Source organism: Carettochelys insculpta, chromosome 10 (genome assembly GCF_033958435.1).
Source record: "Carettochelys insculpta isolate YL-2023 chromosome 10, ASM3395843v1, whole genome shotgun sequence".
In the NCBI taxonomy this organism is placed as follows: Eukaryota; Metazoa; Chordata; order Testudines; family Carettochelyidae; genus Carettochelys; species Carettochelys insculpta.
In genome coordinates, this window is record NC_134146.1 from 38377485 (window position 1) to 38398800 (window position 21316).

General features: G+C 40.3%; 1 protein-coding gene across 2 annotated transcripts in view; it reads left to right on the forward strand.

Moving 5' to 3' along the window:
- FNDC3B (fibronectin type III domain containing 3B) overlaps positions 1-21316 on the forward strand; it is a 402180-nt gene that overhangs the window by 58487 nt on the left and 322377 nt on the right. For both annotated transcript variants that reach the window (XM_075004071.1, XM_075004072.1), the window contains exon 2: positions 17635-17773. In XM_075004071.1, the coding sequence (XP_074860172.1) occupies positions 17663-17773 (111 nt within the window). In that variant the 5' untranslated portion in view covers positions 17635-17662. The remainder of the gene's footprint in view (positions 1-17634; positions 17774-21316) is intronic.

Consider the following 21316-nt stretch of genomic DNA (forward strand, 5'->3'; position numbering starts at 1 on the left):
GAAGCAATTTATATGAGGAATAGACTTCTTTAAAAATTGTTTTCAGTGTGGTTTATTCCAAGCTGTCTTGTTGCTGAGTAGAATTACCTAGCAAATAGAACACAAACCTGTATTCTAAACACTTACATGCAGGCATATATAGTTTTCTGGAGAGCTGTAAGCATCTTTCTTTTCACAAAGAACTTGCCGTCTGAAGAGTGTATAATATGCTCTACAAGGGGTTGGGGGAACAGAGTGGGGTAGAGAACAATGTTCTGCAGCAGTTGCAGTGCAAGATGATGATGTGAATGTCTCTTACCATTGGAAACTTTCATTGTCTTGACCCAGCTAACTTTATGATTTACAGTAGAATCCACATAGCTGCCTCCCTCGTGCAAAAGTGAGTTTTAATTTTCAGTAATACGTACTTGTCAACTCTCAAAGAATACATCAGAGCTTTAACTGCATGATTCTCAGGGATTTTAATGCAAACCACACATTCCTCCACTCTGCTCTCCTGTACAAATTGGTGAAAATATACCTATAAGTATGCTAAATAACAGTGAAATTGTGGTTATTCCTGTAGTGTGAAGATAGATAGTCATAGATATTTTTAATGGAACTGATTCACTTGAATACTTAACTCTGCCACAGAGGGGCAGTTATAAGATTAAATGTGATTATGAATAATCTTACTTTAAAGTATTTAATTTGTATGTATTAAAGCTGACTGTTATTAGGGAACAATAGATGGAACACAATCCACCCCGGGGGTGCATAGCTATGTCATGCTTCTTTTACAGTTATTTGGTTGTAATTTTTATTAAAATCTAGGAGTCACATTCATCCATGGTGTAACTGTGGTAAGTCAATAAAGTTTAGGGATTAAGTTAGTCAAAAGAGTAGTTAGCTTTTAGTATCTCATTAAAGCCTTGTATTGCTCAGAATTCGTCCATTCTTTGATGCCAGTACATTGAGACAGGTTTCTTGTTCTTACCTTTAAGGCCCTTGAAAACTTTGCTCCTTCCTACTTTCTAGTCTTTTTTGAAACTAGTCCATCAGTGATATCAGGTCCCATTGCCCATTAGTTTACTGGTTTGCAGGCAACCTTCTACTTTTTTCCATGACTGTCGTCAGGCCTGGCACACCCTACCCCAGCAGATCCATAAAGTACCTAATACACCACTTTTCAAATCATTCTTCAAAACCCATTTAGATGCTGATGCCTATAGGATTCTGCCGACCACAGGTGCCAAATTCCTCTCTAGCCAGTGGGGAGTGCTTAATCCTGGCCTCCCTACATCCCAGGTTCCACCCAAGCCCTTGTCCTACCTCTTCCTGCATGGTTCTGCCTCTTTCTGACCCTGCCCCGCTTCTTCCCTGCCTCCTCCAAATGTGTCCCGTACTCATTCCTCCCTCAGCTTCCTGAACACCACAGATCAGTGGTTCACAGCATTCCAGAAGCACTGGGAGGGCAGGGGTTATTGGGAGTTGGTCAGTGGGGCCACCAGTGTGTGAAAGACATGGGATAGGGGAGCTGGGTGGCCTGTGTGTGCTTAGCATCCATTAATTTTTCCCCAATGCTCCTCCAGGCCTGAAGTACTCATGGAGTTGACGTCTAGTCTGCCAAATGATAATGTTAGTTGGACGGCAAGTATAGACTTCAATTATTTATCTAAGGTGTTTATATATAGAAATTTATTTGTTTATTTATTTTAAATCATTTAACTCTTGAGACCATCCAGCTGTGTATATAGATGGGCTCTCTAAAAACATGTAGTTAAGGTTTCTTGCATCCTTTTTTCCTTTCTCCTTCCAAATGTTTGTTACAGCCACTGTCTTAAATTAGACTATAAAATCCTTGTGGCAATGGCTTTTACTATGTTTTTACAAAGCCCTTCATGGTAGGTCCCTGCTTTCCTGGGGGCCTTGAGAAACTTCTGTAGTAGAAACTAATTACTTTTTAAACTCCTTTTGTACCTTTTTTGGGGGGGAAAAATTACTCAATAAGAGTGCTATCTGGACTCTCTGAAAATAAGGTTTCATGAACTGATAAATTTAGTTTGTGTAGTAAAGCTTAAGTGACCTTTCTGGAACTCTTCAGCCACTTTTGCGTACTTCCCTAAGTTCTGACATCCTTCCTCTTGCTGCTTTTTTTTTTAAATAAGACTTTGGTTCCTCTTCCTACCATCTTTACCTTGAAGTTACAGTAAACCCCAACGTTGGAATATTCTGAAATCTTCATTTACCAAGATTTATTCATAACATATTAACCGATAACTCCCACTTATTAGGAATGTTGCTCCTGAGTGCGTACTGGGCATACTGAGGGAAGAGCATCTGTCTCCCCTGGCTCATTGTCACCCGGCTGCATTTCAGCCAGCAGTGCTGGGTTTTGTGTATTATTATTATTAATCTTTTTAAGTGGAGTCATTTTCTAGTTTAATATTAAAACTTGTCTAGTAATTGGCCATAATTGGCCATACTTCTCATCACCAGGAGCACTACTTTTAATTTAGTTTTGCTGACAGCAGGCACCTCTGACTCCACTGAAGAACCTTCATTTTCACTTCTTGGAAGCGACTGATGGGAAACCCGGCAGCCAGATGTGCTACATTAACTTTGTATGAGAAGGGTAGATTCAGAGGTAAAAATAATCCTAGCTGAAAAGGGGATGGAGATAGTTTTCATCTCTCCTGATGCTATATAGCTGCTCTTTTTAGGAAGTCATTCTAATTCCATCCTGGATACTTAAGGCCTGATTATCGTTTATGCCAAGGCTGACTTAAATTGGTATGGCAGTATAAAGAGGCCTAAAAGAATCAGACTACATTACTGACCTAAAAAATTGTGTAGATGCTGGTAAGACTGTTCTCATATGTTCATTGCTGTGCTTGGTGTTGTACAGACCAGGTACCTAAACCTGATGATTTAGGAACCCAATTTGACTCCTGCTAAATTCAGTGAGACTTTCACAGTTTACATATGCAACCTTCCAAGGTAGGTTGGTTTATTGCTAGATTTTCTATTCAAGTGTTTTATTATGTATGAAATGATTGCAGTTGCTTGCACGTAAAAGGCCTTGTATGAAAATAACCATAGTTTTCTCAAGACTCTTTTCTTACTGTCACTTTACTATCTGATGCATTTCACATTAGGAGTTCAGAGTTCAGTACACAGTAGGATTTGAGGGTTCATTTGGCTTTTGAGAAAACAGGGACTTAATATAGTGGATCTTTTCCATCACTATTGTAGGGCAATTTATAGTCCAGAATTTTTTGTTTTAGACCTTACTTCAGATACCTGCAAGTGGAACTGTCACTTCGCAACTGTGATCCAGATGAGCATCATCTGCCCCAGTTATGACTCCTTTATTCAACTGGTTGAATTGGGTAGAATTTGAGATGGTTGCCTTTTGAAAAACTCGTGAGCTGTTTCCAGTTCGGATGATGGCTGTGAGCACGCATTCCTGGAATTGGGCCTAATTTTGTGTCTGGTTTTGTATCATTATTGTTTTGATTGTCTGATATTTCACAGTTGTTACTAATAATGAAAAAGCTGAGTGCTTCTTCTCTTAATATCCAGTGTGCCGCCAGGTGGAAAAAAGATATCTTTTTATTATTTTTAGTTGAATAGGTAATTACTGCCTGTTAAGTTGTGGTGTTTTAGTCCACCTCAAGCACATACAAAACTATTGCATTGTTTTTATGTTATACTGTTTTTGTATATTTTGCTCTATAAAGCAGCTCGGAAAATCAACAAAGTTATTGGAGCATTTTTCTCTCCATTGTACCGAACTGAGGCAGCACAAGAGGATGTTTCATCTGTCCCATTTTTCCTTCCTGATATTGGAATAAATCAGTTTTGTTTTATTCTGAAAGGAACGGGTAGACAACCTTTGAGAATCTTACTTTTACAGTGAAATTCATCTAGTAGCCAAAGGTGCCATTCCAGTAGCTGCTCCTGTTCTCTATGTGAATACCTATTGTTCAGTCCCAAGGTTGAATGGGAGATTTGTGTGAAGTGGTTTCCCACAATAATTACTCATTGCCAATACCACTTCATCCAGGGGGGCCAACTTAACAATAAATGGCTACAGTAAAGGAGCTTGCCTTGCAAAAAGGTATGCTGACACCAACTTGTTAATGGAATCTGCCGTATTTATTTTCTAGTACGTTTGCTAGAGAAGTGCATGAATGTGTAAATCTTGTGGATGAGGATAGATTTTAAATTGTCCATGTCAGTACACTTAAATCAATGGCTGTAGGGGAATTGTGACAGAGAGCAAGCTGTGCTAGTCTATATACTATCAAAACAAAAAAGCAGTCCAGTAGCGCTTTAAAGACTAACAGAATAATGTAGCGGAATTATTACCAATTTACCTTCAAAACATTTTATATGGTGGAACACAAGAATTGAGGTGACACAATAAATGTTTTCGTGATCTCAACAAACCAGTTTTAGTGGGGGAGTGGGGATGTTAGGGATGGAGGAGATAGGGTTGGTGGAGAGGGCTCTGCATCCCTGAACTATGGTATGAATGTAACTGTGACCCTAATTTACTTTTCAGACACTAGCTGTGGGCTTTAAAACATATAGATGAAGCATGTGCCGTATCTGTGTTCAGGTCTTTATATGATTATTACATGTGAGAAACATGCTTGTGTATGATACAGATGGCCTAAGGATGTACTTCTCTACCTTCTTCTTTCTGAGGCCCTTTGTCCCCATCCCTCCCAACAAACAATAAAAACTCCCAGGCCCAGAGAGTGGACTTCAGGTCCTCTCCTCCAATCTTATGGTCCTCACTTCCCCAGCATATGCTTGAGATGGAATAAAACAGCCACTGGGGTGGGAGATGGGGGCATGGCTCAAGCTTATGATGTGGGCTACTTCTGCCTCATGAGGTTCTGAGATTCTGGGCAGGGAAACCTCATGGGATTTCAAACCCGACAGAGATGCCAGGACTTTGGGTTTCATATGTGAGGAGCAAACCATTGCTTGGGGATGGAGTCTTGTGGCTCCGTTCCTGACTTCAGCCTCATGAAGGGTATCAGGGCAAGGAGCTTCCTATAGCTGTGCTCCTGGTTTTAACCCTGCCACAGTACCAAGGCTTGGGGCCCTGTGCAACCGCCTTGCAGCCCCCCAGGGAACTGCAGACTCCTGATCAAAACCTGTTAGCCTAAGGCCCTGTTCCCAGCTTTATGCCTTGTTGACTTCAGTGGGAGGCTTGCATGTGCGTAAATGTTTGCAGGATTGGAGCCCATGTGTAAGCAGGAATAACCCTGTTGGATTTAGAGGCCTTGTGCCCATTCACATCAACAGCTGAACTGGGTCTTGAAGGAAGTATTTTCTTAAATACCATTCTGAAGCTTGCAGAATATCTCTATGCTTTATCTCTGTATTTTATTGTGAAATGTCTCTTCAGAAGAATAAATGATCCCTGGATGTGTAGAACAAATTCTAAAATGTAGAACAGTCAGAGGAGGTGGGTTTTTTTTTCTTTTTTTAAGAGAGCTAATATCAAAACAATATATAAAAATCTGTGAATTTCTTCAGTTCTGACTAATGAAACTGCATGGAAGAAGACTGACAGAATAGCCTTGTTTCTTCAACGATTTAGGGTTCCTCTGTGTCCCAGCCTGCTCATTTTTGTTCTGGTAATTCATCAGAGATATCATACATTGATTAGTTTTAGTTGTCTCATGGTATAATTTAACCTGATCTGCTCATTCTTGAGCTTCTGCTTTCCTGGTACGCCATGGCGGTTATGATATTTACAGCTAGTTAACAATGTGCTGGATGTTCTCTGTTCCGCCTTTGCCTGTAATTGCCTTATTGAATGCCACGTTCTTTTGTAATTACTTTGGCTTCTATAAATGAATAAAGTGCAGACAATAGACTAGAAAAATTGACTTTCAACAATATTGTGCACAGAACTGACTTTTTTTGTCTGGGCTAGGAATTAGAATAGCGTTTAGCTCCTGTCTATTGTGAAGTTTCACCACATAAATTAAAATGCCCTTCCCACAATGGTGTAACAGATCAGAGATGGGCCAAATCTGCAAAATGTAAATGCAGAGGTTTGGACCTTTTATCCCTGTCTCAGTCGTCAGCGTTATGAGCCAAGTTGCTGGGTTAGGCCCATTTTTAATGAATATAGTAACCACTATATAATCCATGCAATTGCGCTAGAAAATGATGCTTTCCAAAATTTAGGAGGCTAAATGACTTTGGCCCTGGTTTCACACTCGTGTGACTGCAGAAACATTGAATTTACTGTGCAGATTCAACTTCGACTGTGGGATTCTCAAAAACACTTAGTTGATTTAGGAGCACAACTTTCGTTAACATTCAGTGGGTGTCTGAGGAATTGTTACTCTAAAGTCGATGTATAGCTGATTGGAATATTTTCAACCCAACTTTTTATGTTGTTGAAATGAACAATTTAATTGAGGTACTGATTTTGATGAAGTCTCTGAGTGGAAGGTTTCGGAGGTTCAGGTTGGACTTGAGTGAGAAAACAGGACCCAAATTGAAAACTGTTTTTTTTTTTCTTTAAAAGAAAAAATTGAGGTTTTTGACAAAATTGTATTTTGTGAAAATGTTTGGAAGGTTTTATTGTTGTTCCAGTGTGGGGAGGGGGAAAAAGCTTCAGAAATTATTGTGGGAGAGGAATTGTTGTCCTCCAGCCAGCTCTGTGTAGTAGCTTTTGACAATCCCATCTATTATACACTGGACTTTGAAGTTGTAATACACCATTTAACCAACTTGATTTTGTATGTTTATTTATTAAATTTATAGTTATTTTCATTTATCAGAGTGTTTTGTAGAAGGTAGTTCTGATAGGGTAATCTGATACTTGTGGCACTGCTGTAGAAAAATGGTCATCCCTTTTTCTAAAATGCCAGCTCCTTTTTCAATCAGACATTCCTGCTACTTATGTTCTTTTTTTAAAAGAAATAAAGGCTGAAGACCAGTTTGGCACAAAGATCTGTCTTACCCCTAACCAATCCAATTAAAACATATAAATTGTTACAAATAGGTCTGTCTCTTGTGTTGTTTTCAGATTAATTTACTATGTTTGCAATTAGACGTAGAAAGAATGCTTTTAGGTTTAAGTCGTCTTTCAGATAGATGTGATTTAACTAGGCTAATGAACATGCATCAGACAAGGAGACAAATTCCAGACTATTTGTTCCCTGACCAGCCAGCTGTGTGCATACCTACAGGTACTGCTCATGTCTCAAGAGGCTTTTCCTATATGAACAATTATCAACACTCCTGCTTGCATTCAGGTGGCAAGCCATGGCAGGATTTTTTCCTGCATACAGCTGCATTTGCTGCGGCATCAGAGTGTAGTGTTTAATGGGAATAAAAATAGACTCACGCTGTACATTTTGGTTTAGATACATTTTATTAAATATGGGTTTAAACACTCCTCAAAAGCTGGATTCATTAACTGGGGTTTGTAAAACACTTTGCAGCTAGTGTGCTGTTGCTGAGTAGTGTAAATAACATAAAAGAAGCAGTAGCAGAGAGGGAGCTGTGCTAGTCTATATACTATCAAAACAAAAAGCAATCAAGTAGCACTTTAAAGACTGGCAAAATAATTTATTAGGTGAGCTTTCGTGGGACAGACCCACTTCTTCAGACCATAGCCATACCAGAACAGACTCAATATTTAAGGCACAGAGAACCAAAAACAGTAATCAAGGAGGACAAATCAGAAAAAAATGATCAAGGTGAGCAAATCAGAGAGTGGAGGGGTGAGGGGGGGAAGGTCAAGACGTAGATTAAAATTGGATTAAGATTAAAATTAAGATTGGCTTAATCTACGTCTTGACCTTTCCCCCAACCCCTCCACTCTCTGATTTGCTCACCTTGATCATTTTTTTCTGATTTGTCCTCCTTGATTACTGTTTTTGGTTCTCTGTGCCTTAAATATTGAGTCTGTTCTGGTATGGCTATGGTCTGAAGAAGTGGGTCTGTCCCACGAAAGCTCACCTAATAAATTATTTTGCTAGTCTTTAAAGTGCTACTTGACTGCTTTTTGTTTTGATAAAAGAAGCACTTTAGGAAGGTCAGAAGTCTTACTAATGGGAAAGCTTGGAGTGGCTGTGTGGCTAACGTATGCTTTTCACTTCTCTTTCTCCAGCAGAGGCAGTTCAAAATCATCCTAGTTGAAAAGCCCTAATCTTATCATGTTGGGAATCTGACTTCTCTAATTATCCAGACAGAACTACATTTAAAATAACTGATATGCTTTCTAGAAATATACCTAATTGTATCAAGGAAACATGACTTTATATGGTAGAATTCTTTCCACTGCAGTTCAGTGCAGTAAAGTAAAGTAAAATGGATTTTTTTCCTCCTTACCAGTACTTTTTCATTTGTTCCTCCCCCCCTCCACTGTGACTACTTCTGGAACATTTGAGTACTCGTTCTTTCAGTTCTTAGGAGGTGTTAGGTAACATGTCTCAGGTATTAAGTCATGTGACTGGACAAATCTTGACAGACACTAAGAGCCTTCTGGAGGTCTTTAGCAGAGGTCTGAACCTCTGAAGTTCGGCCTTTTTGGAAGGAAGGGTGCTCCCAGGATCAGATACTAGGGGCAGATATACACTAAAAACACTGTAGCCTTCCCATCAACACAGTTTGGCAGTAAGCAAATTGGAAGGATGTGAATTAACTTCCTGCAGAAGATGTTTAGTGTTGTTGGGATAGAATGATGGGGAACATGAGTCATTTACATTAGATGTAGACTCTATAGCCGCGTCTACACGTGCCGGATACTTCGAAGTAGCCGCGCCAACTTCGAAATAGCACCTGCCACATCTACACATGGCGAGCGCTATTTCGAAGTTGAAATCGACGTAAGGCAGCGAGATGTTGAAGTCACTATCCCCAACAGGAGATGGGAATAGCGCCCTACTTCGACGTTGAACGTTGAAGTTGGGCATGTGTAGACGATCCGCATCCCGCAACATCAAAATAGCAGGGTCCGCCATGGTGGCCATCAGCTGAGGGGTTGAGAGACGCTCTCTTCAGCCCCTGCAGGGCTCTATGGTCACCGTGTGCAGCAGCCCTTAGCCCAGGGCTTCTGGCTGCTGCTGCTGCAGCTGGGGATCCATGCTGCATACACAGGGTCTGCAACCAGTTGTCAACTCTGTGGATCTTGTGCTGTTTAGTGCAAGTGTGTCTGGGAGGGGCCCTTTAAGGGAGCGGCTAGCTGTTGCCTGGGAAGTGCTGGTCCGCCCTGTTACCCTGTCTGCAGCTGTGCCTGGCACCCTTATTTCGATGTGGGCCGCTTTGGCGTGTAGACGCTCCCCTGCAGCGCCTACTTCGATGTGGTGCTGCCCAATGTCGACGTTGAACGTTGACGGCACCAGCCCTGGGGGACGTGTAGACGCTATTCATCGAAATAGCTTATTTCAATTTTGCTACATCGAAATAAGCTATTTCGATGTAGCATACATGTGTAGACGTAGCTTATGTGTCTTAAAACATTCATGTCTAAATTCATAATGATGAGAGTTCCCCCCACCTCATCTTTTGTGTGTGTGTGTGAGAATTACAGCAAAATAGATTCTTTTTCAGCTGTTACAATGAGACAGATTCATTTATTTTCATATGAGATTATTTTATTCTTTTTTTAACTACTTAAAATACATATCCCAAAGCTATTTCCAGCATTTCTGGATGGATCAGGAAGTGCAACTACACTTGCAGAGCATGGATCCTGAAGAGTGAGTCAGGATGATTACTTTTTAAAGGGAATAAATGTTCTTGGGATAAAAAGGGAGAATAACTTTTGTTGCAGAATACTTTGGGTAAAGTCGGTATTTTGGAGTAGTGTATGTGGTGGACCCAGATTTGACTGATTGGATTTCTTACATAGTATAGACTACCATGTTCACTTCATCTTGAGAAGTCATTCTAGAATTTAAAAATCGGTAGTTTAAAAGCCATGCATATTAAAGGCAATTGAAGGTTTTCTCCTCCCCCTCTTCCCCCCCCCCGCTTGTGAAGCAATCTCTCGGTTTCTATGGCAGCAATAATGTACAATCTTAAACTCGGGTGTGGTGATGATGTAGGAAACGGGAACATATACAAGTTGAACTTCTCTAATCTGGAACTCTCTCATCCAGCAAAATGTGTGATCCGGAATGATCTTAATTAGTTGGACGACCACTTGTCTGCTTTCCCATGGTCCGATAAAGTTTGTTTACAGCCACCAATCCTGGCTCTCAGTGTATTCTGCTGTTATTTAGCTGTAATTTTCCCCTGAATGTCTTCTAAGAGCCCAGTAAGCAGTGAAAGTGTTAGTAATGTGCTTGAATATAGAATTGACCTCTTGTGGTCCAGCAAATTCTTTCATCTGGCACCAGTTAGGTCCTGAGGGTGCTGGATGAGAGAGGCTCAACCTTTAGTGGTTTGAAAATGTGATTGGGAGCTAAAAGCTCTTGCATTTTAACTCCAGCTGTCTGCTGACTCATTGGGTTACCTTGGACCAGCACTGAGATTTTCTTTGCGTGTGTCCACATCTGTAGCATTAGTATCATGCGTATGACAACTTTGAAGAGCAGCAATGCATACGCCTCATTGATGCTCATGAGGAAGAAAGCAACAGCAGCAGCCGCACCAGCAGAGCCAGGACACCGTGAACGCCCCCACCGTGAACGCCCATGCTGTTCAAAGCTTGGACTCCTCAGCCACATGCGAGTCCACAACTGACGAGCCTGTGCGCAAGCTCAAGACATCATCGACAGACACACACACACACACACACACACACACACACACACTCTTGTTTAATAGTAACAGAGAGATAGCCATGGTAGTCTATATTCTATCAAAAAAAAAAAAGGCTGTCCGGTAGCTCTGTAAAGACTTAAAGACTTTAAAGTGCTAATAGACTGCCTTTTTTGTTTTACTGACTTGTTTGTTTTGCAGGAAGGTTTAATGAGGATTAATTAGATAATGTCTGTTAAGCATTTTGAAGCGCTATAGGAATGCATTGTCAGCAATCCCATAGAGTTCAGGATGACTGTCTTCTATAAACTCATACTAGTTATTTCTGGTAGATGCACAGGTGGCTAAGACGACCAATCTGGGATCCACAGATCTTGTTACATATGGGGCAGATGTTTCCCAGTGGGAGGGAACTATCTGGATTGTTGAGTCTGGCTGTGGGGCATGTTTTTCTCCTTTGCTGATTTGCTCTTTCCTCTTGTCTTTGTTGGAACTCTAAATACTGGGATCCCTGAAATACAGCCCAGTGGATCATGACCTTGATGTGGTGGAACAGCCTGTGTGTTTCCATGATCCTGAGAGCTATCTTATTAGGAATCTCTACTGGCAGAGTCAACTGAGGAAGTGAGGTTGAAGATAAAGTTCCAGATGACCAGCAATCTAGTTCTCCCTCCACCCCCTCAGCATATCTCCAGTGGTAGAAGAAGTGGATAGAAAGAAAAATTCTCTTAAGGGCTGTGAAGGCAGATGAAGGCCTGCAACTGAACACTGGTGTGCAGTGGTATCCCATGTTATAAGAAATCATGTACAAGCATCTTCCATATTCTGATCCAACTCCTGGAGTGATCGGTAAGTGGTGATGGGAACAGAACAGGAATGCTCAGGAGCTCCTTGTCATGGACCAGCACACAGGCGATCAGATGGTGGTTTATTCATTTGGACAGAGGCGGGAGTGCAACTCAACAACTTCAGTCATGACTAAGCACCCCTTTTTACGACCACCTTTGCTTTGCATGGAGAGGGGAGGTAGAAAAGGTACCCTAAACATAGTCTGTCTCATCTGCTCCTGACTGGACAACTGCATCTAGAAGGATCACCTTACTACTATCAAAGTCAAACAATGAAATAAAACTGCATATGTTAAAATAATTTTCAGGCAGGTTAAAAATTAGTTTGCTTTAGTTGTTTTGGTTTGAATAGTTTTTTTTTCATCTCTTATTCATCATCTCATTCATTTTTTCATCTCTTAGTCATTATAATGAATGAATGGCTACCTTCCTAGTTTTTTTTTTTTTTTTTTTGAGGATTCTTTGTTTAACAGTGGTCTGAGCCAGTTACTGCAAATCTGTCTGAATTGAAATGGTCATATAGTTGTGATTGAAAGATATGCAATTGTCCATGTTGAAATGGTAATTTTGTTGTGAGAATCCTTTTTGGATATTAATGATGCAATGAAATACAGTCTCCCACACATAATGTTATGTGTGGTTTATATATGCTTAAAGAATAAGACTGAAAAATCTGAAGGCATTGAACCCACAACTCTGAGAAGAAGCAGGTTTTGCTTGTTTGAAATTTTATGCCAATAGGGATACAGGGTTTTGATAAGTCTCTGAAAGGTGTCATTCTAGTAGTACAAAATGTATAGTTTCAAATTATTTTGATTATTAAAGCAGGGTATTTAGTCAGTAGACTTTGAAGAGTTAAACTACAGACAAATGAAAACTTAGCTTTGGTAAAAAAAAGTTCATACAACTAAATATGTAGAACTTACTTTTGCTAGGTTCTCATATTTAAAGCTGTTTGCCTTAGCTGGATGAAGTTTTTTAATTTTGTAAAAGAGAGAAAGTGGAAAAATCATAAAGCTACTTGGCTTGTACCATAGTTAAAGTATAGTCAAAACCTTCAAGGAAAAGCTAGATTGCTAGACTATTTCATGATTCTTAAACTCCTCTTGGACACTAGGGATAACTGTGTGTCTTAATATATTGGGTCATATTTATCATCTCTGTGTCTACATGAGCACCTTCCTTTTGGAAGGGGCATGTTAATGAGTGGATTCGAAAGATGCTAATGAGGCACTGCTATGAATATGCAGCACCTCATTAGCATAATGGCGGCTGCAGCGATTCGAAAGTGCGGCTTTTTGAATGCACGTTGCCAGTGGAGATGGGACCTTCCGAAACGACCCCCGCCCCAATTTTCAAAAGCCCTTCTTCCTAACACCAGATAGGAGGAAGGGTTTTCAAAAACTGTGGGAGGGGTCCTTTCGGAAGGTCCCATCTCCACAGGTGGCGCGCCTTCGAAAAGCCGCACTTTTGAATCTCTGTGGCTGCCATTATGCTAATGAGTCACTGCATATTCATAGCAGCACCTTATTAGCATCTTTCAAACCCGCTCATTAACATGCCCCTTTCAAAAGGAAGGGGCTCGAGTAGAAACAGGGCATATGTGGGAATTTGTGTTGGATAGTTCTCATTTGTTCTCTGTGTTCTTCTGCCAAAATGTGTAGTTGCTAATTACTTATTACACATACTGAATAAATAAAGAAATTTAAGGTTTATCTTATTTTGTGAGAGGCATTGGACATTGCATTAGAAAGTAGAAGATTGGGTTAGCAGTATTGCCTGGTACATATCAAAAGCTATGGAGGCTCAGTTTGGGTGGAGAAACATCTAAAACATTGGTTCCTAATCCTCACTTCCTTGGTCTCCAAATTGAGCAGGAAACTTTGAAATTTCCAGTATTTCCTGGATACAACTAGATTGGGAACAGCCTCTCTCACTGAATAGTGTTATTTCCACATCCTGTTCCAGCCAAACCCAGGGAATGCAGACGCACAAGAAATATTTTCTGGAAGTTTAAGTTGATTCAACTCTTTTAAGAACCTGAGAAAACTTTGGGGTTTTGTTTGATTCAGGCTTTGCATTAATATATGGCAGTTCATATTTTGTTAAGTAAAGCTGAGAAGTTCTGCTTTCTGAATTTGTTTTCTTAGTCTCTTGGCCTAGAGTTTACTTGCAATTAAAGTGCTTGACTCCTTAGAGACAAAGTTGATTACAGTGCATGCTTACTGACCTTTGTATGTCAATCAAATAAATTGAATTGGTTTTGTGTGAGCAACTAGTGCATGGGGGACACAGGGGATGTTGGCAGATTTGAAAGATAAATTGTTTTCATTTTGTTAATCAAGAATCAGTAAGAAAGAAATGTAATGGGTTAGTAGCTGAAGCTGGTTCTAAAACTATAGGGTTTGATACATTAAAGTCTTCTGGTGTAATTTAAGTTGCAATTTCAATTGTTGTATCTACACTAAAGCTTTTTGGTGAAGATTTCTCACCATTGTTAGAGACCTGGTATGCTTCCGTCAGTGACATTAATAGTGAAAGCCCTAAAGTGGAAAAACTTTCCTATGATTGCCAGTAATTTCAGCAACATGCTTTCTAACCCTGTAGAAAACAGGCCTATATGACTGTGTTGGAAAATGCCAATGGCCAACAATGGTGTTGCCAATATTTGTGGAGTTGGTCCCTTATTGGCAATAGGAGGAAAGTTTTCTGAAAAAAGGTCTGTGTAGACATGGCTGTAGTGCAAATATAACTGCTAAACTTTTAAATAACGACATGCAGCACATTAATTTGTTGTGTCCAGAATGGGGAACTTTACTATGAGTAAAATATAGCTTCAAATTGTAGTCTGTTTAAATAAATAAAAATAGTCCCACATTATTTGAGGATTTAAAAAATGCCCTTTTTTAAAGTCAAAATACCAGATTCAGACTGTATGGATTTGTCCTTTATACATATGTGTATTTTAATGTGTTTATAATGGCTCTTGTCCACCTTGCAATTCTCTCAGAACTCCTTAATAAAGTTATATATATACTTAGAAAAACAGGAATGAATTGAGGACATATGTGCTCTAGATTGGTTTGCCAGTAAATGCCAGAGAAGGTTCATTATTGTGATGCTATCCTCTTTTTATGATTGATTAAACTCACATTTAAAATCTTCACAAACCAGGGATACAATTAGCTGTTGCATGAATTAATCCACTTTATTGGAAAACAAGTAATGTCGTTTATTTATATGGAGATATGCCTATCTCATAGAACTAGAAGGGACTTCCAGTGGTCATTGAGGCCAGTCCCCTGCACTCACAGCAGCACCTATCACCATCCCTGCCAGATTTTATATTTTAAATCTATTTGCCCCAGATCCTTAAATGGCCCCCTCAAGGACTGAGCTCATAACCCTGGTTTAGCAGGCCAGTGCTCTAACCACTGAGCTATCCTTTTTTTCATGATTGTTTTTTCCTAAGTGTTCTGTGCAGCCAGGACACATGGTGGTTACAGCTACATTTTTGAGGTTGTATTGCCAGCCCCCAGAGATTAAAAATTATGAAATGTTGGACTTCCAAAATTGTGAGATGCTTAAATAGTTTCATTGGAGTTACATTCAGAGTTTTGAACCTATAGGGTTCACATTTTCAAACTTTTCTCCACTATCATGAAGAACAGGCATTTTTGAGAAAAGTAAAATCTGACATTTGTGTATAATCACCTGGTTCTGGGAAGTGGGACCACTGTGAGAAATGGCAAAACTGCTTGATAGAAGAAAGGTGGGGGGAGGGAAGGAGGGAGGGGAAAAGACCAACAGACTTAGCTCAGGTCAAGCAGAGAAGACTTTATCAGCCATCAGCTTTACATTACAGAGCCAAGGAAATTTTTGGCAGATGGTGGATGCTTTGGATTATGGTACTTGTTGTTGTGAGCCAGGGAGGTACTTGGTGTCCAGATTTCTTCTTTGTGTGGGTAATCACTGTGGGTCAGTATGTGGGGCAAAGTATAGAGGGTTGGTATAAAGTGAGGCCTGGATCAGTGCTTGAGCCAGACCTGGAATGAGATTCAAAAAATAAAGTCAAGGTCTTATTGTTTAGCTGGTCGCTAATTGATGTATGTTTGCCATTTGGTACATTATTTTGCTGTACAAACTTGCTGAGAATTTGTGTCCTATAATTGGGACTCAGATAAAAGGAGGGAAAGGGTCTTTTTGAAATAGATGCCTTCCATTTCTGTCCATTCGGAGTGACAATTAGAAAACTTGTATTTTGGGGTAGCTAGAACATCAGAAAGACCTACGGAAACCATGGCACCACTTATGTAAAAATAGCTTTTAGAGGTGTATGCCTGAGGAAGAGTAATAATGCTGAGTCGGACTCTTGATTTAGAAGAGAGGTAGATCAGTTCACCATTACTTGCTATGTGTGTAAAGATGCTTGATTTGCTCGTGATCTGATTTATTTCATTATTATTACATTTATTAGTTTGCTCTGTGGGTACCCAGCTTTTAATGCTGAACTCTAGATGGGCTGATTTTCACCAAAGCTAAGTAAATAAGTATATAACGGGGAAGAGAGAGCATGTTTCAGTATCCTGTGCACTTATATTTATACATTACTTTTAAAAATCTAAATGGCAATGCTCGCAGCAGCAGAGTGACAGGCTTGGTGGTTTGCATATCAGGTTTAAAATATTTAGACTCCATGGAACCAGAGGTTCTAATTCTGGCAGAGTTGACTCAGCTTCTCACCCTTCATATAATAGATGAATTTAATTCCACACTACTTATGTTTATAGCTCTAGTAGCTGTAACTTGGAAGAGCAAGTTTTGTCTATTCCATAGATACATTAGATCCTACAGTACTCTACACATAAATAGGGTTTTCTTTATTGTTTTCTCCCTAAAATTTCCCTTCTATGTATAGTTGTTCAGCACTATGTGTGTGCCATTTACCTGGTTACTGCCCTTTACCACAATTCATAGGTTTTCTTACCCAAATTTTATTGATGGTCCGTATTAATCATTTGTAAGCATTGGGGTTTCTTTGGCAAGTAAGGCATTAATTAAAATTGATTAGCATTAGGACCATGGAGTTTGTAGGGGGATTTGTGCAAAAAATCTGTTTCCTGTGTCAGGCTAAATTATTTGACTTCAGGTCCTATTCTTGATTCATTAAGGAGCTGGGTTATGGCCTTGTAAAACAGCGTGATGGTACTATTAACACCAGATTACAAGATGTGTTATTACAGAGTTCTCACTTTATTTTTAGCAATACTTACATACCTCTTCCGATAGTTTACTGCGAGGGGATAGTATTATAATGAAGTCGTGATATTTCATAATAAATTATTCTTGTGTACTGTCCTACACAGCAGTCTATTTTCTACATGCTGGGTAAGATTCTAGGAAGGAACTTTCACTTGTGTAACAATTAAGAGGGAAGCCCTGAAAATTGAATGTTTGCTCTTTTAATAATTCAGGCTGTCGATAGGAACGTCATCAAGGGATTAAAAACTACTTGGCTCTTGCTGTATGATATATGTCGAGAGTAATAGTACCTCTTATGAATGTCAAATACGCAAAGAAATCTGGTTCCAAAGGCTGTGTCTACACTTTCATTTACTTTACAAAACATTTTTCATTCAAGAGTGGTTTATCTCCCCACCCCCACAACAAGTGCATGTGTGAATGCTGCATTGTCCAGGATCTTACAAATCAAAAAAATTGAACCCATAATACGCTTACAATCATTCAGAAATTTCAGGCCTGGTATGAAGGCTTTGGCTTAAGATATTAATCTTGGAAAAGTCCTGAAAAGAAGGAATATTGAGTTGGCCATGTTATTTTTGCTGAATACTGATGGGTTTAAACAATGGGTTTATCAATGAAATCTGAAAGCCATTATCAGTGCTCTAATCTGTTCAGTGTCCTTGGTCCAAGAAATAATGTTTAAAGAATTAGGATTAATGGGCAAGGTACAATCCCACTGAAGTATGAATAGATTTTTCTGAGTCTACATTTAGATGAAAATTAATTTAAAACAATGCCTGTCTTGTAGGAAGCCCGTTGAGGAAAATTCTCCATGAATGTACGTCACAATGATGATGACGGACCAAATCCCGCTGGAGCTGCCACCATTGCTGAGTGGGGAGGTAGCCATGATGCCTCACATGGTGAATGGAGACGGATCACAGCAGGTCAGTAAGCTTTGTGGGAAGAGGGGGAATTCAAGAGCTATTGAATGGTCTGAATGTGGACTAGATGTGGGTTAAATAGTGACCTTGTTGCATGGCTTTGGTGCCCATTAATTTCACTGAAAACTGTGCCAGGTATTTGAGGGCAGCATTTGGCCCAAATATTGGAGTGACTACGTTGAGGCCTGGATATAGTTTTGCATCACTGTCCTTGCATTGATCAATTACATCTGCCATTTAAGTATATTCATTGGCATTCGCAATAATGGGACACTGTTGCCAAGCTTTGATGCCTGACATTAGCATCTAGTTCCATGTTAATATGCATAATTAATAATTAAGAAACCCTTGTATTGCAGTACTACCTTAGCGTGACAGCCATAGGGCCTGGTTGTGTTCGTTGTTGTACAGACATGAAATAGATGACAGTCTGTGCTGCAAAGAGCCTAATGTGACAAGACAAGACAACTGGGGGATGAGACAAACGTGCAGACTGGAGTGGAAGAGAAGGGTATAACTGACAGAATAGTGTGTTCACCAATCTTAACCAGGCAGTGAGGGGTAGTGAGCTCAACCTAGTCATGTAATTTGCTGCAGGCATTTTGGAATAGGGGGGACTTGCAGGTGGATGAGGGGATGCCTTTATGGGTTTTGACTGGGAGCTATTCTCTCAGTCAGAGGTGGTACGGTTACAGCTTGCTGAGAGCTTTTTCACCTGGAAGGTGTTGGGTCAGCCTGAACTGCTGTTCTGCTACCCTGAATCCCACCTGTTAAAACTCTTCAGGGAATGTTATTCTAACCAACCTGGGGAGCTAAAGCCTGCACTGCAGAAATGGAGACTACAAGCCTCATAATAGAACTGGCCTGGTTCAGAAGTGCTGTGCAGTGCCCCGGCATGGAAAACCGAGGGAGCTGGGCATATCTGAAAATCAGACAACTCTTCTTTGGAACAGTAAATGTGGATCTAGAGGCCTACTTGTGGGAACTTACATTTGAACAATTTGGCCATTAGAACTTAGTAGAGATTGACCTGAACTGAAAGTCATGTGTAAAATTTGGGAGTATTTGAAATTCAGTCCGGGTTTATATCTACAGTATGCAAATAGCTTATTGCTCTCCCTCCTGTTTTCTGCCTGTGGCACCTGATATTTCAGTCTCCTTATGGGTGCGATATTTTGGTGTAAATCCTGTACTCAGGTTTTACAGGCAGCTGAAGGGTGTGGCCAGGGATATGGTCAGACTTGTTGATCTGGTGGTCCCAGCTAGCCTTACCTTCCCTGAAGTGGACTGCTGTCTTTATAATAGGGTGAATCAAAGCTTCGTATCCAGGTATCACTTCACTTTGAGGTATTCACAGTCCAGACCTAAATCCATTTATTTATTTAGAAAAGCTACTGAGCCATCATTTTTAATGTAGAGAGGTTTCAAATGATGATTTTTTCTCTGCAGGAGAGGTGATAAAGAGGAGCCTAAAACATGAAATGTGATGTGATACAGAGATGGACTGAGCTCCATCAAATGAGTTAAACTCATGTGTAATAGATTTCTTGAATGAAATTTATGTTTTGGAATTTTCCAATATATGGTTGTGTTTTAAGTCATGTGTTTACTACTCTCCAATGTACTTTTCCAATAATAGAAATTAATTACTTTTCCAATAATGGAAAAGTTATGGCAATGATTTATAATATTCCAGATAATGTTTACAAAACTGATACATCTGTGCTTCCTTTTTTCCCCAAAGGCAAAATTCTGAACAGTACACGTGCAGCAAGTTGTACAAGGTTGTTTAGTCATCAGTTGAGAAGGAATGAGCCTGACAAAGGGCACAGGAAAATCTGATCATGTGTTGATAAGTGCTCAGCCACCAAGTCAGTTCTTCCTAATATTGGTAGTAGGTCACCAAGAAAGGACTCTTAAGTGCCTCGTTATCACAATGAGACTCACGCTCGTTTTCAGACTCATCACTTCTGTGCTCATCATTTTTTTTTTTTTTAAGTCTGTGTACGTTGCAAGTGAGGAAGGGGGTTGGTAAATAGTGTTCAAGAGAGGTGTCATTTTGCTATGGGACACTGCGTAATGCTTAACGTTACTTGCCCTGATGTATAGGGTGAGATTTTAATTTCGCCTTCTTCTGGTTCTGCCTCAGTGTGTTGACTTTAGCAGAGTATGCACATTGGTTCCACTCCATTATGAACCTTGCAAGAACTTGCAGGCTTCGAACTTGTTTCTAACAGGACTTCTTTAGAAGCTGAATTAAGGGGCTACAAATATTTGTGATGCAGTACTTGGGATCATCTTGTTTTGTCTTGTTTCTGCGTTTTGTACACAAAATCAGCTAAAGGTCAGTCAGATGGTGAGAATGAGAATACAGAATCCTCTTCTGAGTACAGTGGTTTTTTGATAGATATGGAGAACATTGGGTAACCTTTTTCCTCTGCAAAGGTATTAAAGCAAGATCAATTCTACTTTCTAGCCCCCATATACTGCCAAACTATATGTAAAAGAGCTTCAGTGAGAGCCTTAAACCAACTTATGTGTGTTTGTATGCATGTTACAATAGAAACTACCAACTTAAGTGTGTTTGTATGCATGATACAATAGAAACTAAGTTTTCTGGGAGATTCTTTGTTTAATGTAAAGCCAAGGAAGTCATCTCCAGTCATGTTAAAACTATTGTCTCTATTCTGGCACTACTCATCTTCCGCATTGCTTAGTCTTTTAGCAGCTTCTCATATCTTCTCACAGATGGTGTATGTCCCTTGAAAGCTTTTTTTCCTGCTCTATAACAGTAAATTACTTTTTACAAAGCAGCTCAGTTGGCTGATGTCCCCTTAGCTGAAGAATACTGGAAAATTCAGAAGTAATCCATGACAACCAAAAGGAGATACTCATCGCAGAAATAACAATATCTTTGGAAGAAGAAAATGAATTTTCTGTGCCTGTGTTTACTCTGCAGCTGTGAGTGTGTTTCCCATCATGTATATACAAACACACAACTGTTGGGCTTGAGCTCTGGCCTGCTGACAGGGTGGGGCAAAGGGAGCAATTGCCCTGGGCCCGGTGTTTGAAAGGGGCCTGGAGCTCCAGCTGCTGCTGTGGGTTCTTTGGCAGTGGCAGCAAGCTGAGCTCCGGGCCCCTTTGAATTAGTGTGGCAGCGCTGCTGCATGTGGCTGTGAGGGAGGTGGGCCAGCACTGCCGCTCTGAGAGTTGAATGCCCTAGGCCGTGTCCCTTCCACTCTAGGCTCCACCCCTTTTGGGGCACAGAGCTGGGCCTCCCTCCTGCCTTGCCCCAGGGCCTGCAGCAGCTCTTGGCACCACTGTTTGAGCTAGTATGCTAATGATAGCAACGTGGCCTGGCACAAAGGCAGCTTGGGCTAGCTGCCCAAATATTTGTTTTATTTATCTAAAGGGTCAGATGGGATTGTACATGCATGACTAGCCTGAGCTGCCGGCTGTGCTGCCATGGCTGTCTTTGGCACGTGTTTGCCTCTCCATGCTGCAAAGCATTTTCCAAGCTGTAGTGTAGACATAGACATAGAAAAT